The sequence below is a fragment of the Kockiozyma suomiensis genome (genome assembly GCF_038497685.1).
Source record: "Kockiozyma suomiensis strain NRRL Y-17356 unplaced genomic scaffold V2V93scaffold_5, whole genome shotgun sequence".
In the NCBI taxonomy this organism is placed as follows: domain Eukaryota; kingdom Fungi; phylum Ascomycota; class Lipomycetes; order Lipomycetales; family Lipomycetaceae; genus Kockiozyma; species Kockiozyma suomiensis.
The window spans coordinates 612,287-632,318 of NW_027117668.1; the positions used below are offsets into that span (position 1 = coordinate 612,287).

At 43.8% G+C, this 20,032-nt stretch overlaps 5 protein-coding genes across 5 annotated transcripts; 3 read left to right on the forward strand and 2 right to left on the reverse strand.

Annotated features, from left to right (window-relative positions):
* Window positions 1–5,884: 5,884 nt before the first annotated feature.
* V2V93DRAFT_379593 (uncharacterized protein) lies at window positions 5,885–7,508 on the forward strand (the record flags this gene model as incomplete). The annotated part of the gene is made up of 2 exons (XM_066912016.1): window positions 5,885–6,122; window positions 6,202–7,508. 2 exons carry the CDS (start codon window positions 5,885–5,887, stop codon window positions 7,506–7,508), a joined length of 1,545 nt encoding a protein of 514 aa, XP_066766619.1.
* A 4,826-nt stretch (window positions 7,509–12,334) lies between these two features.
* V2V93DRAFT_367837 (uncharacterized protein) lies at window positions 12,335–14,769 on the forward strand. The gene is made up of 2 exons (XM_066909661.1): window positions 12,335–12,646; window positions 12,708–14,769. The coding sequence occupies exons 1-2, from the start codon at window positions 12,511–12,513 to the stop codon at window positions 14,609–14,611; spliced, it is 2,040 nt and encodes a 679-aa protein (XP_066766620.1). The 5' UTR covers window positions 12,335–12,510; the 3' UTR covers window positions 14,612–14,769.
* On the reverse strand, window positions 14,535–15,480 carry V2V93DRAFT_334273 (uncharacterized protein). The gene is made up of 3 exons (XM_066907704.1): window positions 15,246–15,480; window positions 14,989–15,172; window positions 14,535–14,918 (listed from the first exon to the last, which is right to left on the reverse strand). Exons 1-3 carry the CDS (start codon window positions 15,246–15,248, stop codon window positions 14,764–14,766), a joined length of 342 nt encoding a protein of 113 aa, XP_066766621.1. The 5' UTR covers window positions 15,249–15,480; the 3' UTR covers window positions 14,535–14,763.
* V2V93DRAFT_199622 (NADP-dependent oxidoreductase domain-containing protein) lies at window positions 15,451–16,570 on the forward strand. Its single transcript, XM_066906995.1, has one exon. The coding sequence runs from the start codon at window positions 15,611–15,613 to the stop codon at window positions 16,511–16,513; it is 903 nt and encodes a 300-aa protein (XP_066766622.1). The 5' UTR covers window positions 15,451–15,610; the 3' UTR covers window positions 16,514–16,570.
* On the reverse strand, window positions 16,342–19,700 carry V2V93DRAFT_367846 (uncharacterized protein). The gene is made up of 7 exons (XM_066909662.1): window positions 19,332–19,700; window positions 19,138–19,267; window positions 18,838–19,087; window positions 17,876–18,782; window positions 17,678–17,819; window positions 17,511–17,621; window positions 16,342–17,450 (listed from the first exon to the last, which is right to left on the reverse strand). Exons 1-7 carry the CDS (start codon window positions 19,452–19,454, stop codon window positions 16,627–16,629), a joined length of 2,487 nt encoding a protein of 828 aa, XP_066766623.1. The 5' UTR covers window positions 19,455–19,700; the 3' UTR covers window positions 16,342–16,626.
* Between the last annotated feature and the right edge of the window lie 332 nt (window positions 19,701–20,032).

Genomic DNA, 20,032 nt, shown 5'->3' on the forward strand with positions numbered 1-20,032 from the left:
CTTTCCCGACACCAACGTCACACAGCCGCAGCCGCTCTCGAGATTCTGCTACCTCGCCTAAACGGTGAGATCTATTTCATACTACGTTTTCAGAGCTATCGCGTTCGTTTGCGACATCCTCTCACGAACGGGTCTTTACAGATGACACTTCATGCTTTTCGTCTAGCCAGCTAATCTGAGACTCGTAAGAGCTACAATTAAAATAAGCGGCATATATGTACACTCTCTTTCTACCAGCAAAGAGAATTCAAAAAAGGCCTTTTTCTGCTTTGTGAGTTTCGTGTCTATGGCCACTGCGTTGTCTTTTGTGCAATTGTTTAGTTTGAAGACAAATCGAAATAGGATCGCTGACTTGTGGTTATATGCTATTGTAAACAAATACAAAGTAAACTCTCTCGTATATTTCGGAGGATCAATCGTGGTCATGGTTGAAATTCAATCTTGATGATATAATCTTCAGGATCTTTTGATTGCAGCACTAAAAAAATTATTAGTATTAGGCCTGCATTTATAAGACAATCGCTTTTGTTGAATACAATTAAGCAGCTCTGGCCAGGAAAAGTAGATGCATATTAACTATCAAAAAGATGAAACGCAACCAGGTACTGAAAAAATGTAAGCAATCACTAAGAGCATCCACAGTACCTTACAGACAGCAGTAGCCCTCAAACAAACAATAATGGCCGACAATCATAAGATCTGTATCTCTATTAATAACTCTTATTTACATAATTCGTTAGGTGAATGATTTTTTATTGTAGCTGGAGGGATACTGTTCGATTCGAACAGCACAATAAATGACGAGCGCAGAGCTGTCCTTGCAAGATTGCGCATTAATGGTTCAGATATGGTGGGGGTGAAAATCAAAAAAAAAATATAATAGCCACGATGATAGTATGCATGATAAGATCACAAAAGCTTTTCTATTCCATACTGTTTAGCAAATATAAGAACAAACAGTCTTATTAGGTTGTTGTAGGTGCTGCCTAGTATTCAGTAGTTCTAATACAAGCTGGTCTCCGTGATTGAAACTCATAACTTCTGGCTCAGAACAGGTAGATCGTGATAGCACAAACGCCGAGCACTATCAACGGAAAGAGAAAAAGCTTTTCCATTTTTTCCTCCGTATTCCTCCGTCATGTCTACAGATAATACAGCCAACCAGTCGCCGGATATCCATCCCCCCCCCCCTCCCCCCGACTTGCTCGCAGTAATCTGTTTTCTTTAAAAAAAATAAACATCTACGACAAAATATACTGCTCAAATCTCACACATGAATCCGTCCTCCGACAGCCGGGTTGCAAGTCTTCACGGACTTATTATCTCCGCGGATTGGTCTTCGTGGGCATCGCTGTGCCTTCCTATTCTCACGTGCTGCTAATTAGCATTCTTAGTGTACCGCCTTCCTCATAAGGAAGCTTTTACTTTTCGGTCTTTACTTTGGCTTTCCCCCTTTGCTAAGTGTATAAAATGATGCTGTTTGCGAGCACTGTGTCTATCCGTGATATTGAAGTATGATTTGAGGTACCGGAATTCGTGCTTAAATTGCGACAGTGTATCGAACTATATTCTGTCAAGAATGTGCGAAGAAGAGTAAAAAAATTTGTATGTCTACTTTTAATTGACGATTTATAAGAATCGCCTCATTAGCGGAAACCAAAGCGTCTATATATACCTTTGCGAGGTTGACTGCCAATGGCTGCTTATATGTTTTCGGTTTTCAATGGCTGGAGACGTGAGATATGTGAATGTATTGAGTACAAACGCGCACTTCTGCATACTTAAATTTTATGCAATCCGAGTACTTTCGTCCCTATTAGGTTTGAAATTCAATAGTCCTCTCTGTGAATATGTAAACCTATGTCGTGCGCCTGTGCTTCATACTCTGAATGATTCGGTATATGGTTGAGGTTTGCGAAAATGGTGAGGATGTGCCTGTATACTTGCGCAAATATTGCAAAGCTCTAGCCATTCAATCATATTAGAATTTAATTATAGTAGGTTTACTATTCAAATCTGACTATTTATATAAAAACAACTCGAATTTAGGAAGTAGTCGGTTGAATTCTACAAGACGACACGATATCTCGGCTTTGTACATAACATTTAAATTTGCAAATCATGTGAGACTATACTACTACTACTACTACTACTACTACTACTTTCTATCGTAGTTTTTATAAAAGACTCGTACTGATCGCGAAGAATATTGGAAGTATGAAAAATATTTTTACTACGAGATAGCAGGCGTACAAGAATATGCATCGGCAAGAGACAGAACTAGCGAGCAATCAGGCATTAAAATAGACATGTTTTCTATAGGCCTAGCCGATATTTGATTTGGAAATGTACTAAAAAGCATTGCTGAGTTTAATATAAAATTTACTGATTCGAACAATTGCTTCGATAGAACAAAGTACTCATTGTAAGATTGCAGATATATTTCAGACACATACGATATATACATGCCACTCTCTGATGCGGCAAAATATAGCTTCAAATGAGGTAATTTATTATGATTTACTATTCTACAATCGCATTGGTGAGTATTAACAAATGACATAAGATACAGTTACTCTTCAGCACCGATTTCTAGCTAGAAGCAGTCTGAGCCAGTATTCAGAGTTTTACATATGACTATATGAACTAAAATCACGATTCATCAGGTGAACTAGTAGCTTACGATAAATATTGATCTGAGGAATATGGGATGAGTAGCTAATAATATTATTGGAAGTTTGCTATTCTGAAGACATTGGATTGAAATCTACCCTCACTTTACGGTATGTGACTCGCAAGGCTATAAAGAAACGTAAAACTGCAATTACTGAGTACACTGCGCTGCAAATTAAATTTTAAGTTAGGAAATGTGAGTACGTATGATTAAATTAAAGGGATTACAGGGAGAGAGAAGCAATACGTGACGACTCGAAAAAAGCGAGCATCGAGTAACAAGTTTCGCACGAAGTCTCAGACAGGCAGAGTGGCGCAAACCCAAGCTCGCGCGAGCCGACCCAGCAAATAAAAGCGCTCTCGGTACGCCTCAAGCAGGGTTGAATCTTTTTAAAAATTAATGAGCAGCAAAATAATAAAAAGCAAAGAACAGAAAGGTGAATCAAAAAAGAGAATAACTATATGTAGAAGAGAAGAGAAGAAAGAGAAGGCGTAGATTATTCGAGCGAAAGCGAGCGAAAGGACCGAGGCAGCACAAACGCCGCGAGCTTTCGGCCGCCAACCGACGAATACTACAAAAATTGGTCGAGCGGGCTCCCCGCGTCGCGCCGGTCAGACCACAAAATACACGCAAACAGAAGGAGGTCTGTGCAAAGATACTCTGGGTCGCAATTGTCTCATTTCACCGCTGCAGAACTCTAATTCGCTATGGCTGCTATCGTGAGAATGGGGCCGCCAGGTGCCAGAAGGATTCTGAGATTTCCCGTTATCGACTTCTGGGGCCGCACACACTGATATCATCTCTCTGATCTGGAAATTTTGTTGAGCCTAACGAGGGTGGCATGGTATGTAGTGTGAATTTATGTCATATCATACCATACCATACCATATCATACCATATCATATGGTATCAAGTGCATCCGGTGGTGTTATCTGGCCATGTCTCACATTGTCTGCGATGCGATAGAAAATCTGATCCTGAAAAAAAGGATATCGTAGCACCAAAAAAGAGATACTGTATTATTGCTTAGGCTGTTTTTCTGTTGTGTTGAGTATGTCGGGATGCTGCGGTGGTCAAAGGGTTATAGTCAGGTTGTAGTCCGCTAATTAGCATCGTGGAAGCTCAAGCTTTCGTCTCGCTCTCTGTACTGCTGTGTCATCCTCTGCACTATCAGCTTCTATGAGATGATTGTTGTTGTCTTCTTACTTTAATTGCAAGCTGATCAGTTTCTGTCATTTTGGTATTCGGCTCGTCACGATGTCACATGAATAACCGATGGGGAATGAAGCGAAAAAGAAAGTAACAGGCTGTATCGGAGATAACAGACAATCTTCCTTTTTTATCTCAAACTACCCTCAATAAGCGAGATTTTTAAGGGACTATTGTCAGTAGCCCGAGCAGTTAAAAAAAGCGTTTCAGGTTTAGCAGTGGTTTCACAGTGCGTTACTCTGGTCTTGCAGTAGTCTCGGAGGTCAGCTAGACTCTCAATAGACTCAATACCCACAGGAGAATGCAACCGTCGCCACTAACTATACACAGCAGGATTAAGGGACAAACAAAAAAGCGCCCGAGGTTGTCTTTACTAACCACTCAGTGGTTGGTAAACTGCAATTTATGCCGGCAGCGATATGTGGCAACGACTCGTCATCAAACAGATCAGACGAGGATGGATTTTAGCGCACACCTAAACACATGCTAAAGCAAGTTATAAACCTTTATATATTGTGATGATAATTTACTGCGGTGCTTAATTCTGCAATGTTTTTTACATGTTGATCTGGGGGTGCCTCAACTTTGCTTTTGTATGCATTTCTTTTTATTAATGTCTACCTGCCGCCTAAAAAAAACTATATTACAATGTTTGCCACATAATCCTGGCTCCGTATTCGCTTGTGGAAGGATAAGGGGCGAAGCGAGGGCGAAGCGAAGGCCAAACTGAAGACTCTCATAAAGCGGTTGCTCTTCTATAAGCCGCTGCTGTTCTCAATTATATTTTTAAAACTCTCAAAGATAAATTTTACTTTATTTATCTACTTATTTACTTTGCCTAGAGAGCCTTTTAAGTAAATTATTTCTTATTTATATTATATTTGATTCCGTGAATATGTGTATGTTGAGCAAGGGTTTGGCAGGAACGTAATCTGCAATCCACACCTAAGCTAGCAAAGAGCGAATCAGATCAAAACTAACACCGTTAATGCCATAACAACATGACACATCATCCATCGCTGTCATACTATGAGCTGTTTATCATTTATCCCAGGTTTTTGCAAGTCTTGAGCAGACCGATGGCAAGGGCACCGCAACGCAAGAGACGGAGAGAAGAAGGAGCTTAAATAGGAAGTTGATCGCGGAAAATTGCCGGCTGATCAGGCGCAGATTTAAATACTAACCCTCCGCTGACTTCCAAGATCCCAGCTCGACTGTTGCAGCAAAGTGACACTTGGCTGATCCGATAGCACTCCTACATCAGAGTAGCAGCGAAGAGAAGATGGCAGCCATGGCGGATGGCTACAGGATTTCAAACCGCGTTCGGTTAGCGGCCGCTGAGTGGAAGAGTTTTCGCCGATAACCATATCTGCCTCGTCTCTTTCTTTGAATTATGACGTCACCTCCCTCTCCATCTAGATACCCGCAGTGTCATATCTCGACTTTCAGAGCAGACAATGGTCAGAGGCTAGCATGGTGGGGCAACTGGGCGACTAAGAAGAGAAAAGCGATTGGCGAGAAAGAGGAAAGAGAGAGGAGGTGATTATGTGGGTAGGATACACTGAGTGTAATACTGCCGACTGCGCTGCTATACTGTACATACCTTGCTACGTATGAATAAAAGAGAGACAGTATTCGAATTGGACTTAAGCTTATGGCCTTGATTCCAATTCTCACAACTCTGCGCCATTTGCGCATGCGATTTATTTGGCTTGGCTGCACGAGAGAAATGGTATGATTCTAACTTTGCCGGAAGTCTCGGAGTGCCGTGTCGCATGTCGCGACACGCATGCAGAGGCGACTGTGGCGGTGGCTCGCCTAATGGCGCGTCGGTACGCGACACGCTCCTCTCGCTGTGCTTGTGCGGTACCCAGCCCGGTCGCGAGGCGATGGAGCATCCGCGCCGCCGTTTCCCCGTCACTCCTCCTGCCGTTCTTATATAGCCTCTGTGCCCGCCTCGGCTTTTCACCCCATTCTTGCTTGTCCGTAACCCAATCCGCAATGCCCCCCTCCGCCCTCCTCTCGCGGCGTGGCTTTGTCTTGACCGACCACCACCTGATCGCACCTCCTTACAAGCGTCAATGTATTGGCCAGCAATCCTCCTTCCAGAATCCACAACTCGCTGCGGCCGCCTACCTGCCCTTCCACGACATCGACTCCTCGATCGCCTCCCTCCCCGCTGATCCTGCCACACACGAAGATCTCAGCAATGACACTTCTACAGCCACTGGTTGGTCGAGTACGTCTCAATTCGCCTTCGCAGCCTTCGCAGCGCCCTTGCAGACCGTCTTTTCTAACTTAGCCCCCTCCTGATCTAGCTATCGACTCGACGCCGGCCACCCTGTCCCACTTCGACAACGACTTTTTTTCCTTCGTCGACACTTCAAAGCTTGTCAGCGACCAAGACTGTGTTCTGACCCCTACGACCTCTGTCTGCTCACCCTCAATCAAACTCGACAATGAATTGGCCGATAGCAAATTCCACCACAACTATGCCGCCTACAGAGATACCACCTCCGCGCCCTTCGACGATCCGCCACCTGAGTTTGACTACTCTGCCGTGTATCCGTCGTCCTATACCTACTCCGCGCTATCAACAGCGACTGCCGCTGCCGCCGCCGTTAACGGTCTCTCGCCGGAGCTGTTGTCGTATATCAGCCCTTCAGCGGCACCCGTTAACGGAAATGCACCATTACCGCAACAACGGCAGCGGTTCGAACAGCCCTGTGTCTCTAGTAAACCCAAGCGATGGTCAGTGGGATCGTACTCGCTTCCTTCGACTGGCGTCGTCCATATCTACGACGGTGAGATCCCTTCCGACGCGATCGCCGCCTCGACCATGTCCTCAATCGACTTGAACTGCGTTGATTTTCATTTGCCAGCCGCGGGCGAAGAAATCGATATGAAAGAAATGCACTGCGCTGTTTCGCCGTCTTCGTTATCATCTGTCGACTCGTCGCCTGTTTTATCTCCCGCCGCGTTCTCGACTGTCTCGGCGCGATCGAGCGTGTCGTCTATCGACATGAGTACTCCTCCCGCCCTTGCCTCGACTGCCAAAGTGGAAGCTGAATGCTGCGCTGATCCGACTCCCACTTCGCATAATCGTAAACGCGGCAGCCGATCTCAGGCGTACGGTCACAAGCACCCGAGCGTTTCAACAGACATGCCACATGATTTCTATGTTGCTTTACCTACTCGCCGTCAACCTCCTCCCGAATCTGACTTTAATTGCGCAGTCGCTGACGATGTGCCGCGTAAGCAAGACGTCAGATTCGACGGCGATCTTTACACGCCAATGTGGGTGCGTAAGAAAGGCGATGTAAAAGAAGGCTGGTGTGATTTGTGTCCTGAGCCGCGATGGCTGATTCTTAAAAACTCTGCATACTGGTACGACAAAAACTTTGCGCATGGCATCTGCCCATTGACCGGTAAGCGGTACGCGAGACCAGAGAGATGTCAGCGTATAAAAGGCAACGAAGAGATGTCTGAGGGCTTGTGCTCAGTTTGCCAGCAGTGGATTCAGATCACTACTCGGCGCGGTGGCGGAGGCACGAGCTGGTTCAGGCATGCCAATCGATGCCATACAAATGATCGAAACCGCGCGAGCAACAGCAAAAGCTTTTGATAAAGTGTTAGGAGGTTGAATACATATTGCGAAGTCTCTAAAAATCATGGTAGAACTTTTAGGCATATGATTATGAAAGGTTCTGTCTTCAATTTACTTTGATGGATTTTATTTCGCAGATAACGAACGAAAGCGGGGCGCTTGTACAACTTAGAGCTGGCAGGTTTGATTTATGTTTTTAATTTTATGGGTATAAATGGAAGTTTGGAGATTTTTCTTATTTTTATTCTATTGGTTTCTATCCTTTTCGCTATTTCGGGTCTTTATTTGATTGGGCAGGGTTGCTTCTAAAAATTAGCGCGATTGCTTTTTCTTTTGTCACATAGTAATTTTATTTTGTATATATTTTCAATCTTGCCTCTTTGCTATGAGAAGCTAGAAAGCTATTCTGATAAAGACTGCTTGTTACAGGTCTAATCTCGTTTCATTAGGAATTAAAGATAGCAACTTCTATTCTGCAACACTCGCATATGAATGCCTTCAATATAGATAGAAATATCTAAAGGCAGTTGGATTAGTACAAGTAGATTTTTCAATGTTTATATACTAATGAAATGACTGTTCAGCTAGAAAACAGAGAGCGAAATACGATAATGTAAAAATGGACCAAGATGACCTAACATGTCATACTGTAGTCTGTAAAGTGATCATATGCCTATAAGTCAAAACTTCTACCACCTTCAATTATTTTTGCATTGGCAATATCAATTTCATTATCAGAGTTTGAATTTTTGTGTAGTATACTGAAAATAATTGAATATGTCGCAATTTAATTATCACCTTACAAAAGCAAATCGCATTCAACGGGGAATGAGATAAATATCGAAATTTATACAAATCAACAAATCAACAAAAGACGCACAAATCGGCAGTCAATCAAAGCAAAAAAAAAAAAAAAAAAAAAAGATTAGAATATAAAATATTAGAAACAAAAATGATAAAAAGCAGTATTGCTCAAACACGGATAATGGATGTACAGAAAAAACAAATTCCTTCCTGAAATGGCAAAACCTAGATACCCTCTACCAGGTCTCAACAAAGCCAAGTACTAGTTTTCCAGTTTAGATTAATTCAAGAAGTATACTTACAGAATAAGTAAGCGAATTTGGCTGGGATTATCACAGTAAGATAACCCGGCAAAAATCTCCTAATCTTTACAAAGTTGGAAGACTATGAATGTATATACATTCTAGACAGAGATTCCGAGCCGCAAGGAGTTAGGTAGTTATTACGCAGATGTGACTGAAATAAAACGGCAACGGGAAACAAAATTGAGGTACTTAAAGTAGATCAAAATAAAAAGAAACCGCTCAATTGTAAAGAAACGAAAGAAAATTTTGAGAAAAAAGGTTATCGGCAACATATTTAAAAAAGTGAGATAATGGATAGGCAATAGCTCGTCCATGCTAAAAAAGGAAGAGTAGAGATAAAGGGAGTCAGTAGACTTGACGTATAGATTAGATTTCAAGAAGCACTACAACAATCTCTCCTCATTCAAACAGCGAGCAGCAATAGACCTCGTCTGCTTTATTTCCTTACTTCTCCGATCGGACTTATCCTCACACATGCGAGTGCAGTGGCGGTGTTTGAATAAAGCACCGCAAAGTGACGCGTGTTCCTTAATTTACAAAATCAGTAGCAACGAGCGCTAAGATGAACCGGAAAAGGAGCAGCCGTCTACGAGAAAGTACGGGATAAATGAAGAAAAAGGACCGAGAGTACAGATCAGGACTGCTGTTCACTCGTGTCGTTTTTTACCCGTTCATCTCTGGCAGGAATAGAAGTCGGACGGAGGTGCGAATGAGAGAAGGTTGATTCCGTCAAATCCGAATTGATAGCAGACTTTTACTGTGGTTTAATTACTTTTTTATATAAGCCCAACAAATCGCGCGGCCCAGCCCCGTGATATTTGTGATGGGCTGAGTTTTCTATATACCAGAAGGAGATCATAAGTAACCGTCGCGTGAGGGTAGATAGCAACTTAGTAACTACTATGAAATAAAGGCAGCAGAATCTGGCGAGTCTGGATCGGCATCCATGTGCTAGCAGGAACACACGCTACTGCGGATCGACATTCTGCCATACGACTGCATATTACCAATTTCTGCTACAACTGAATGCAGTCGATCAATTATTAGTTATCTGACCAATAAGAGAGGACTAGGAAGAGAGCGACTGAAAGAAAATCGAAGGCGCAAGAGTTTTGAGAATACGCCAAGTCTGGTTTAGTAGGATGATCAACAGAAAAGAAAATATGCTCAGCCTGCCTAATTCGACCACAAATACGCTCTTGCTTTCACCGCTCGACACCGCAATATGCAGTATCAGCACGTGCGCTCTATTCCGGTCACACTCCGCACTCGCTTCCCACTCGCTTCTTCACCGCTTGCCCTTTTTTTCTCTTCTTTCCTGCCTTTTCGTGTCTGTATTTGTCGAGCAGGACGCCGTACCTCTTTATGAGATCAGAACTCGTTCACGTGGCTGAGAGAGTTAGAGAGCACACGTGTAATTGAAGACTGGCCCACACTAGCTCCACTCAACCTGCCTAGCCCACTCGCATATATACCGTATATATTATACAGCCCTCTACCCTGCATATCTTTTTTCTAACATTTTTTTCTCTGTGTTTTGTGTAGCCTTTTTTCAAATTTAATTAGATTGCAATCTATATTATAATCAGTGGCTGACCTGATCAGATCTCATACTCTAGTCACGTTCGAAGCCAATCCAGTTACTTTTTTTCATCTAATTTAATTATTATTAACTATAATTAATTATATGAATCCGCATACTGGAGATATGCTCCCAACATGAATCTTCTTTCGTACTCGTTCATCGACTCTCAATCCTCACCCTCCGTTTACTACTTGATCTCATTTTTCCTCAACATTAATATCTACATTCAACAGTTTTTTTTGGGACTGAATTCTAGACACATGTATATCAACCATGCACAGTAGTTTGCTCGATATACACCAGATTCACCGAGAACTTTGTAGTTACTATGTTTAATGGAAAGCTGTATGCTGCGGCTGCTATGCTGAGGTCGATCCCTGGCTGTGGATGGGGCGAGCACTTAAACGCTTATTGCGCTGCACAAAATGGGTGTATATTTGATTATTTGCCCCCCAAGAGGAGGGAAATCAAAGAACGGTGACGATCAGCCCTGGTGTTACTTTCGCAAAGTATATCTAGTATTTAAAGAATAAGCGGATACACTAATTGCCAGGACCCATGCTCTACTCTCGCCTCCATTCAGCTACTCATATGTGTAGAATTAAAACTTGTACGCTATGTTGACAGAGACACCAACGCTATGTTGATACAGTTCGCCATCCTGCCTCCTCCAGAGGCTATGCTAATTCAACCACTTTTAATCATACCTAGTTCTCAATCAATAAATCGCTAAAATTTTCTGGTCAACTGGCTGGTGGTTATTGCTTGCTCGTCCTATTCAGCTTGCCAGAGTAGTACTGAACAAAACTGACATATATTTCGCATCTTGCTTCCTGAATAATAATAAAGCCCGCAGCTCTCATTCTAGAAAATAAAAATATTAATGCTCTTGGTATACACTGTCGATTTAGCTAACTTATAACCTGGATGAAATCAATCTTTTCATTTTCGCAATCTTTAGAGATCAGTTTGTTTGACGGGTTTCACACCTTTTATGTTTCAGTTTTTGTAGTTTCGTGGTTTTCATAGTAGGGCACAGGGCGCCAGACCTGTCGTCTGTAATTAAACTATAACAGCCTCTAGGTGCGATTAGTTGACCAATGTGCCTTGCTCAATTTTTTACAATCAACGATAATATCGTTAAAAAAAAGGTCTTAGCTGGATTCTTTTTCACTTTTCGGCATTGATTTTATACATTTTTCTGTAGCAGCAGCAGCAGATTGTTACAGAGTGCTACAGATTATTATCTTTATATTACAGATACTACACACTAAAGTACACGCCAAATTCATTAAACAACTAGCGCACAGGAATCAGGGTTAAGGTTTTTTCTCCACAGTGAAATAACCATGATAGTGGTATGCTCTTCCTTGCTCAGAAAACTTCACATCTATATCTCGGCTCTACAATAGTATGCCCAGCCAAAATGGCTCAATGAGTGGATCTCATAGACAGGTGTAGAATCAAGTCTCTCGTCGCCGCCGCAAATTGAAAGGAATTTACTTCTCTAGATTGTAGAAATCTGGCAATAATATCGGAATATTTAGGTGGAACTAATAGAGAAAAAAGGTCTATTCCGCATTTGCCTAACCTCCCGCTAGGTTGTATAACAGCTAATCGGAGTTGTTTGGTATCTCAGTATATTTCAATGTTAAATCAGCGTAGGCGCCTGGCCTCGTCTCTTTCGACCTTTTAAAAAATATTGGGATTACAGCCGCGATATAAGCGGCTCTACTGAGAGGCCATGCTCTTCGCTCTTAGCTCTTGTCTATGTAACCTTTTAGCCCTTTAGAGTAAAATGAAAGGCAAAGGTTAGCGACAGTAAGGAATTGGTATAGTCAATAATCATATGCGGTTGTTGTGAAGAAAAAGCCGGGGCGGGTGAAAAGCGGCAGCGATCAGTCTCCTGCTATTATCTCTGAGTTTGCTAACCCACATTAGATATCCTCTAGTTAGCAATAAGCTTGCCGATAAGAAAGCAAAAGGATGTCTACATAGTGCTGTAGTTTAGAATAGCAGTTCGCAGCTGCGGCCTGTGAAGTGCAAACAAGACCAGATATAAGCATACGCCAATAGCTTATATAATTATTCCGCGCCGCCTTGCCTGTGGCTGCTCAGCGAGACGCGACGAGTTCGTCCGAGAAGAGGCAGACGCTCAACAAATGTGACTGCTGCTGCTCCACAGCGCCAGCTTACTGCTTTCGGGCATCGCTGCGTGTTTCCGTACTCTGTGTCTTTGCGTCTCACCAGTGCGCGACTCCTTTTTCCTTCACCACGCTCTCCTCTTCCCTTCCCCGAATTACTATTCTCAACTCCACCCTGACAAATGACGGTCACTGTGTTTGAAGAAGAGACCGAGCTCGTGCAGAAGCCCGTTGAGCTCTGGCGCAACACAACCCCAGAGGCAACTCGCTGCTTTGAGTTCATTGAGCTCATTAACAAGAAGTATAACAAACACTTTAGTACGTCTCCGCTCAGCCCTTCGCCGTACTCCCTCTTGAGCTCTTTCTGACCGCCGCGCAGAATCCTACAATGACATCTACAATTGGTCTATCACCGACCTTTCTTCCTTCTGGGCCGAGGTATGGTCCTTCACCAACGTCGTGTCCGGTACCCCGTACACCTCCGTAGTTGACGAGTCCGCCCCAATGTTTCCCCGCCCTCAATTCTTCGCTGGCGCCAAACTCTCCTATGCGCAAAACCTGCTCTTCCCCGTCCCGGCTCCGGATCCAGATTCGACTGCCGTGATTTCGGCAACGGAGTTCACAAAGACGCCAATCTCATGGCGCGAGCTTCGTGATCGTGTGCGCAAGCTCTCGGCCGCTATGCGTAAGGCCGGCGTTAAAAAGGGAGACCGCGTCGCCGGGTACGTGTCTAATAACGCCACGACTTTGATTTCCTTGCTGGCTACCTCAGCCGTCGGCGCAATCTGGTCGTCAACTTCGTCAGAGATCGGCTCTGTTTCGGTCGTCGAGCGACTCTCGCAGATTGAGCCCGTGTTGCTTTTTGCCGACAACGCGTCAATTTACAACCAAAAGGTTTTTAACAATCTCGAAAAAGTATCGGAAATCGTTAGCAAGCTCTCGAGTCTCAAAACTGTGGTTGTTGTCGAGACTTCCAGTGCTAGCGCAATTGATCTCGAAAGCGTCAAGCCGACAAACGGTCAATCAATTCTAGCTGCTGACTTTGTCAAGGATGTCAAGGACGACGAAGCGCTGGAATTTGAAATGCTTGACTTTGACTTTCCTCTCTTCATTGTCTACTCGTCTGGCACCACCGGTAAGCCCAAATGTATTGTGCACGGCCAAGGCGGTTCGCTCATCCAACATAAAAAGGAGCATCTTTTGCACATGGACATGCAGTTAGGTGATGTGTTTTTCCAGTATACTACCTGCTCTTGGATGATGTGGCAATGGTTAATTTCTGGACTGGCCTCGGGAGCCACGCTCGTGCTCTACGACGGATCTCCGTTCCAGCCCGCAGCCGAGTCGTCGATGTTTCAGCTCATTGACGAGCTAGGGGTCAAGTACTTTGGAACTTCAGCAAAGTACCTATCGATCCTTGAACAAAAAGAGTATATGCCGCGGGAGAAATTTTCCATGAGCAAACTTGCTATGATTGCGTCTACTGGCTCTGTTCTTAGCCCCTCGACTTTCTCATATGTGTACAAGGCCTTTGGTCCGATTACGCTGAGCAGCATAACTGGCGGTACCGACATTCTATCGCTATTTGGAGCGCCTTCACTTATCTCTCCCGTTTATAAAGGAGAAGTACAAGTACGCGGTCTCGGTATGGCCGTTGAGGTATGGTCAGCCGAAGGTGAGCAAATCGATTTCACCGGCGAGCCCGGGGATTTAGTTTGTACTAAAGTTTTCCCGTGCATGCCGGTCATGTTTTGGAACGATCCTAACGGCGAGAAATATGAGGCGAGCTATTTCGAGAGATTTGGAAGAAAAGTCTGGCATCATGGCGATTTTGTCCGTTTGTCTCCCAAGACTGGCGGTTTAGTCATGCTTGGTCGGTCAGATGGTGTATTGAAGCCTTCCGGTGTGCGATTTGGATCATCGGAAATCTACAATGTGCTGATAAAGGAGTATCCTACAATTGTCGAGGACGCGCTATGCATTGGCATGAAGCGTCCCGAGGCACTTGACGAGACCGTCGTACTCTTTCTCAAGATGATTAAGAAGGGATCGCTGACGCCTGAGATTGTTGCGCAGATCAAGAAGACAATTCGTGAACAATTGTCGCCTAGACATGTGCCGGGAGTCATCGAAGAGACTCCCGAGATCCCATTCACTGCCAATGGAAAAAAGACGGAGACGATTGTGAAAGGAATTATATCAAAGAGCCCGATTAAGATTGGCGCGAGTGTCGCAAACTCTGAGTGTTTGGAGTGGTACAGGGAGTGGACGGAGAAGAACTAGATTAGAATTTTGTTTTTATTTACAGTGTTTGCTCCCTTTTCTCTGTAGAGGCGTGATACATAGATGCGCGCTACATATTAATCGACGTAGTCGAATCATGATCATCTAATGTCAGGCAAAAGCCTATATCTGGAGTGAAAAGTAGCAATATTTTATTCAAGCTCGATATCGTCTTCTTCCTCGTGATCGTTTTCTCGATCACTTAAATCGCTAATATCTTCTTCGCCAATTGTCTTTGGGTCCGCGATCTCGCCGCCTTCGACGGCGTCGATCCATTCACTATATATATCGACCGGCACACTCAGTTCTAGACCTCATTAGCTCCCGTAATAGATCCACGAAAGAAGAGAAAAAAAAAGAAAAAGGGATAAACGCACTGTTGATACTAGTCTGGAAATTTTGACCACAGATTTTACAATTCAGAAATCCTAGATTGAGTTTTTTGTCCATTCTGCAAATCACCGATTTCTCATGATTACAAAATAAGCAGGAGAATACTGTAGGTAGTGGCTCACGAGCACGTCGCTGAGCGGGTTTGCGTGTTGATTTCTTGCGTTTGCCCTGTTGATTTTTGAAAATAATTTGTTAATTGTTCAGAGGAGGAAATAGTGCAAGGGAGAAGGGGGGGTGTTACCATTGCGGACTCCTTTTGTGAATTCGAGCTTGAAAAAGTGATCTATTCTCTTAACGCATTTACAAGCAGAGAAATTAGACTCAAACAAACACCGGAATTTTCAGAGAGTGAAAGAGGGGTGTAAAAGGGAGCAAGAAAGGGGAGAAAGCAGGAAAGCTTCAAGATGAGATTAGAGAGCACAGTAAAGTTGAGCCTCAGGTGGCTCTAGCTGCAAATCCTTAAACTCAACTGTTTGAAATCCCAATGCTAATATATTTTGACTCCTGATAGTTGTCTCCATAAAATTACGATTTCAGAGTACAGAATTCATTGCAAAAGACTATTGCAACAGAAATTTACATTTTACCCGCTTTTGTTCAAAAACAATGCAACAATCATTCAAACTTCGCGCTCCAGTATCGGCAGCCCTCACACATACCCCACCACCTACGCGTATGCCCAACATGATTTACGGTACCGCATGGAAAAAAGACCAGTCAGACGCGTTAGTTAGCAAAGCTCTACAATCTGGATTTCGTGGCATAGATACCGCATGTCAGCCGCGGCATTACAACGAGGCCCTCGTCGGTGCTGGGGCACGGTCTTTCCTCCTTCTGCAGCCAGAAGTCAAGAGAGAGGATCTTTACATTCAGACGAAATTTTCACCGAGGGGTGGACAAGATGCTGCGTCATGTCCTTACGATCCGGATCTGCGGCCAGCCGAGCAAGTTGCTGCGTCGGTGGCTGTCAGCATGCGAAATTTACAACTTGGATACATTGATACTCTGGTCTTACATTCGCCGTTCGACCAATTCGAAGATACAGTCGAGGCCTGGAAAGCAATGTTCTCATACACACCATATTCTTCCGATAAGAATGAAAATATTATACATAACATTGGAGTCTCAAACGTCGACTTACAGCTCCTTAAAAGACTTGTCGCAAAGACGGGGATATACCCATCGGTAGTTCAAAACCGGCTATACAGATCGACGATGTTTGACATACCGCTACGGAAATGGTGCACAGAGAACGATGTCATATACCAATCTTTTTGGTCACTAACCGCAAATCCGGATCTTTTGCGCCACGAGCGCATATCCCAGGTCGCGCAAAAGCACGGTCTTTCGAGCGCGGTTGCGCTTTACGCTGTGATACTCAGCGAGAAGAATATATGTGTCTTGAACGGAACTACGGATGAAGAGCACATGAAGGAAGATCTTGTAATCGCTGAAAATAATCCCTTGGCTGGAACTCAAGAATTGAGCAAGTTATTAGGTGTACTCTAATATCCATTAACCTGAGAAGAAATATGAAAAAGAAAATTCAACCTAAACGCCCACATCCGGAAACGAATTATCTCCTTAATGCTATATGAATGTGTGATTTATGTACATGGAAGTCAAATACCATCGCCCGTGCTGCCAATTCCCTTAATGGAATCTTCCAACACAATACTCTCCAACTCGCGTGCAAAAAAATCTTCCTCCGTTTCTTCATAGCAAAGCGCATTAATACTTTCAGGGTATCGTCGCATATTATAAAACTGCACAAGCGCCCGCAGCGCAACCTCCTTGGGATACGACTCCTCAGAGCCCATTGCGCCTCCATTCTCACCAAATTGTCCGGTGGGGGAGTTACTATCGACACCGGTCAACCAGTTGTCGCGCAGGTCTTGACGACAATAAAGATACACGGCAGTGATGACACGCATATTTGCATGCCGCCATTTTCTTCCACAGTACGGAATCTGCCCTTTAATGATTTTGAGCGCGTATAGTCGTGCATCATACTGTGAGATCCGAAGTGTCTTGCGTAGCGCGTTAGGCACCTTAACCGACAAAAGAGAGAGATGGCGGTAAGGCTTATGCTTGACAATCTTCTGAAACACCTTGAGAAGATTTATCGTGCTGAAGAAATTTCGACTCGAAAAAACCGATATCTCATCTTGCAACAAGATATCCTCGACTGTCTTTTCCGACTCTGGATGATAAAACCCCATATTGCCTTCTGCAGAAGTATTACGCGCCATCGCTATATGAAGCCTATCAGGAAGTTGACCGTCAGATGCGAGTGTGCGACATACGGCAAAGAACTTGAGCGCAGGAATTTCGGGAATTTGAAGGATAAACTGCTCGATTTCTTTAGCGTTAAAAAGCTGGATGATTGTAGGACAGATGCTGCAGTCAAACAGTATTTGCGAGAGAAATTCGAATTTCAAAATATCTGAATATATTCATTAAACATCTAGTACGAATCAAGCAAGCAAATTAAGAAAGAACTTACGAGATACTCGGAACCATTTGAGTAGAAGATAAAGAATTGCAGAAATTGCTTTTAAAGTAATTTCGGTCTCGCGAGCGTTTTCAAGTTCACTTTTAGCAATGCCGCTGAATACTAGAGCGAAAAGTCAAAATCAAATATATATTATATCTCAGCTATTCGGCACTCACAATCAGGATTTACGGATCCACTGTTCATGAATGATGGAATCTGTCGAGAAAACACAATCGACGCCTCGAACGGTGATATCACAGATAGAAAAAATTTAAGCATCGTCACCACGGACGGCTGCAGATACGGCAATACCTCTCGCTATACTTAGTCAGTATTAATTGAATTTGAATTTGAAACAGATCAGGCAAGCATACATAGACATCCTCAACTCTATCTAGTCTCGTCTGCGAAATCTCGTCAAAATCAGCAGTAAATTTTTCGGACGTAGATGACGGTACCGGGTCTGCGTTGATCCATCCACGCTCTTGTTTCATAAACTCTTCACGTTCTCTCCACAACTGCACAATCCCAAGACTAGTCCTCAGTCGCTGAGCAAAAATCTCTTCAGCTTCTTGGATACTAGTCGGCATCGTACTGGTAGCACTCTCGCTTTCCTGTTGAGGGTATAAAAACGGGAACGAGCGGTCGGTTTGGAATGCAGATTTCTTCGTTTTCGTTGAAGTAGGCGGCGGGGATGGAGGAGGCGAAGGAGCAGGCGTGGCTATATGAACAGACGACTCTGGAAGCGGATCGGCAGAGTATTCAAATTCAGAGGCCAAACTTGCAATCGAACTCGACGACGACGCCGCAGATGGGTTCACATACATTGCAAACTCACGAGGCAAAGCATTGGCTGTTTCTGGTTTGTAACCTGGATATCTGGATGAGATTGATTGACGAAAACTTTGGTAATCAATCGGAGATGCTGAAACGGGATCTTTAGTTGGTGATTCTGGAGGTAGTCCGGACTGCGCTCGAGCGTGCCTTTTGGCCGCGGCTAAATCATTTGAGTTGCCGAATATCTTTAGAATAAGCTTCCAAGTCAGTAAAAAAATGTTTCGCCATGGGAGGTCATCCGGAATATTAAGTCTGAAGCAAGATATCTGTTTAATGAAATAAGAGACCATGTTTGGTTCTTGAGCAGCAAGCGCGTTGCGAAAATTCTCATCATCGAGCATCTGTAGCATGAAGTAGAGAACAGTGAGGGATACAAAAAGGTCTTGATGAAGCATTTGCTGATACATAGAGTCTTCATCCAGTGATTCCTCAGACGGAAAGTCGCTGAATGATGTTGTAAGCATCTCTAGTAGTTGAAAAAGATTTTGAAAGCACTCACTAAATTGCATCAATGCATTGTTGAATACAGCGGTACAGCGGATCAACGGCCCCACATTTAAGTAGCAGGGCAGTATTTTTACGAATCATTTCAATCTGGCTATCTTGAGAGCTAGACTGGGCGTAAACGCCAATGGCGATATAGTATAACCGAAGTAAAGCAGCTGATCTGACATCTCCAGGCTGTTGTATATTTGCGAGTTGAGTACAGATGTACTTTTCGCGCTTAGAAAGTTTCGCAGACACCCAGGCTGTATGATGAGTTAGTCTAGTCAATCTGAAATGAGCGAGGATGACGTACAGCCCGAGAAGTCAGACTGGAAGTGGTTGCGCGAGTCGAGAAGTAGATCGTTATCAGAGTATGCGAACCATTCATCTAGCTCGGCGGCATCAGAATCCATGTCTTCATAGTCATATTTGAACTCCGGAGCCTTAGCAACTCGTCAGCATTTCGCATCAGAAAACGGTCGGTCAAGTGACAAAGAAATCACGTACACGGAAGCGAGCCTTTGAAGCTAGCGGTTGTATCTGGTTGGCGTTGAGAGGATCGCTAAAGACAGCCGGAGTGTCCACGTCTGCGGGGTCCGTGTCTGTCGCAGAAACTATGGAGAGACGCATCCGTAGTAAGACTGGCCAACGACGAGAGACGTGTTGAATGAGGGGATGGAAGTTGAAGAGTGAGTGAAGATGGTAGAGTGGATGATAGAGATGCAGGGTAGAGGGTTAAGTCGCGTGCCTCGCGTGAAGTAGGGAGTTCGTCAACATGAGATGTTAGTGCTTGGATGCCTTTACTCGGCTAGTTTATTATTGATGGTAGATGTGGCAGAGTGTCGCATTTTAGTATTTACTTCTACTCATGCTGTGAATTGGCGCGTAGTACAAGAAGTGACATAGCAGGAAGAACCAGAGATCTGGATAGAGATTATAGTTATTAAGGTACTGAAAACTGAAGACAGCTCTCATTATTTTTAATGAATAGAAATAAACGGCTAAATTTGTCGGTCATCAGACAGTTTTAATATCAATCCCCATGTTCAGCTGTATACTTCTACATAATTACATGTAATCTATCGTCTTATTTACTATATCGGTAGAGATCATTAAAGTGATACATCCAAGTTTACCGCCGCCACTAAAAAGAAACAAGTACTGACGCGGCGCGAGGCTACTCTTCAACCACTACGCCGCCTTCTGCC

Bases quoted from the DNA above. Each gene is read 5' to 3' on its own strand.
- V2V93DRAFT_367837 (XM_066909661.1), top strand. From the start codon at position 12,511: ATGACGGTCACTGTGTTTGAAGAAGAGACCGAGCTCGTGCAGAAGCCC. The intron at 12,647-12,707 runs GTACGTCTCCGC...ACCGCCGCGCAG, and splicing joins GAAGTATAACAAACACTTTA to AATCCTACAATGACATCTAC.
- V2V93DRAFT_334273 (XM_066907704.1), bottom strand. The intron at 14,919-14,988 runs GTGCGTTTATCC...AATGAGGTCTAG, and splicing joins TTTCCAGACTAGTATCAACA to AACTGAGTGTGCCGGTCGAT.
- V2V93DRAFT_199622 (XM_066906995.1), top strand. From the start codon at position 15,611: ATGCAACAATCATTCAAACTTCGCGCTCCAGTATCGGCAGCCCTCACA.
- V2V93DRAFT_367846 (XM_066909662.1), bottom strand. From the start codon at position 19,454: ATGCGTCTCTCCATAGTTTCTGCGACAGACACGGACCCCGCAGACGTG. The intron at 19,268-19,331 runs GTACGTGATTTC...CGAGTTGCTAAG, and splicing joins CTTCAAAGGCTCGCTTCCGT to GCTCCGGAGTTCAAATATGA. The intron at 17,622-17,677 runs GTGAGTGCCGAA...TTTTCGCTCTAG, and splicing joins TGGATCCGTAAATCCTGATT to TATTCAGCGGCATTGCTAAA.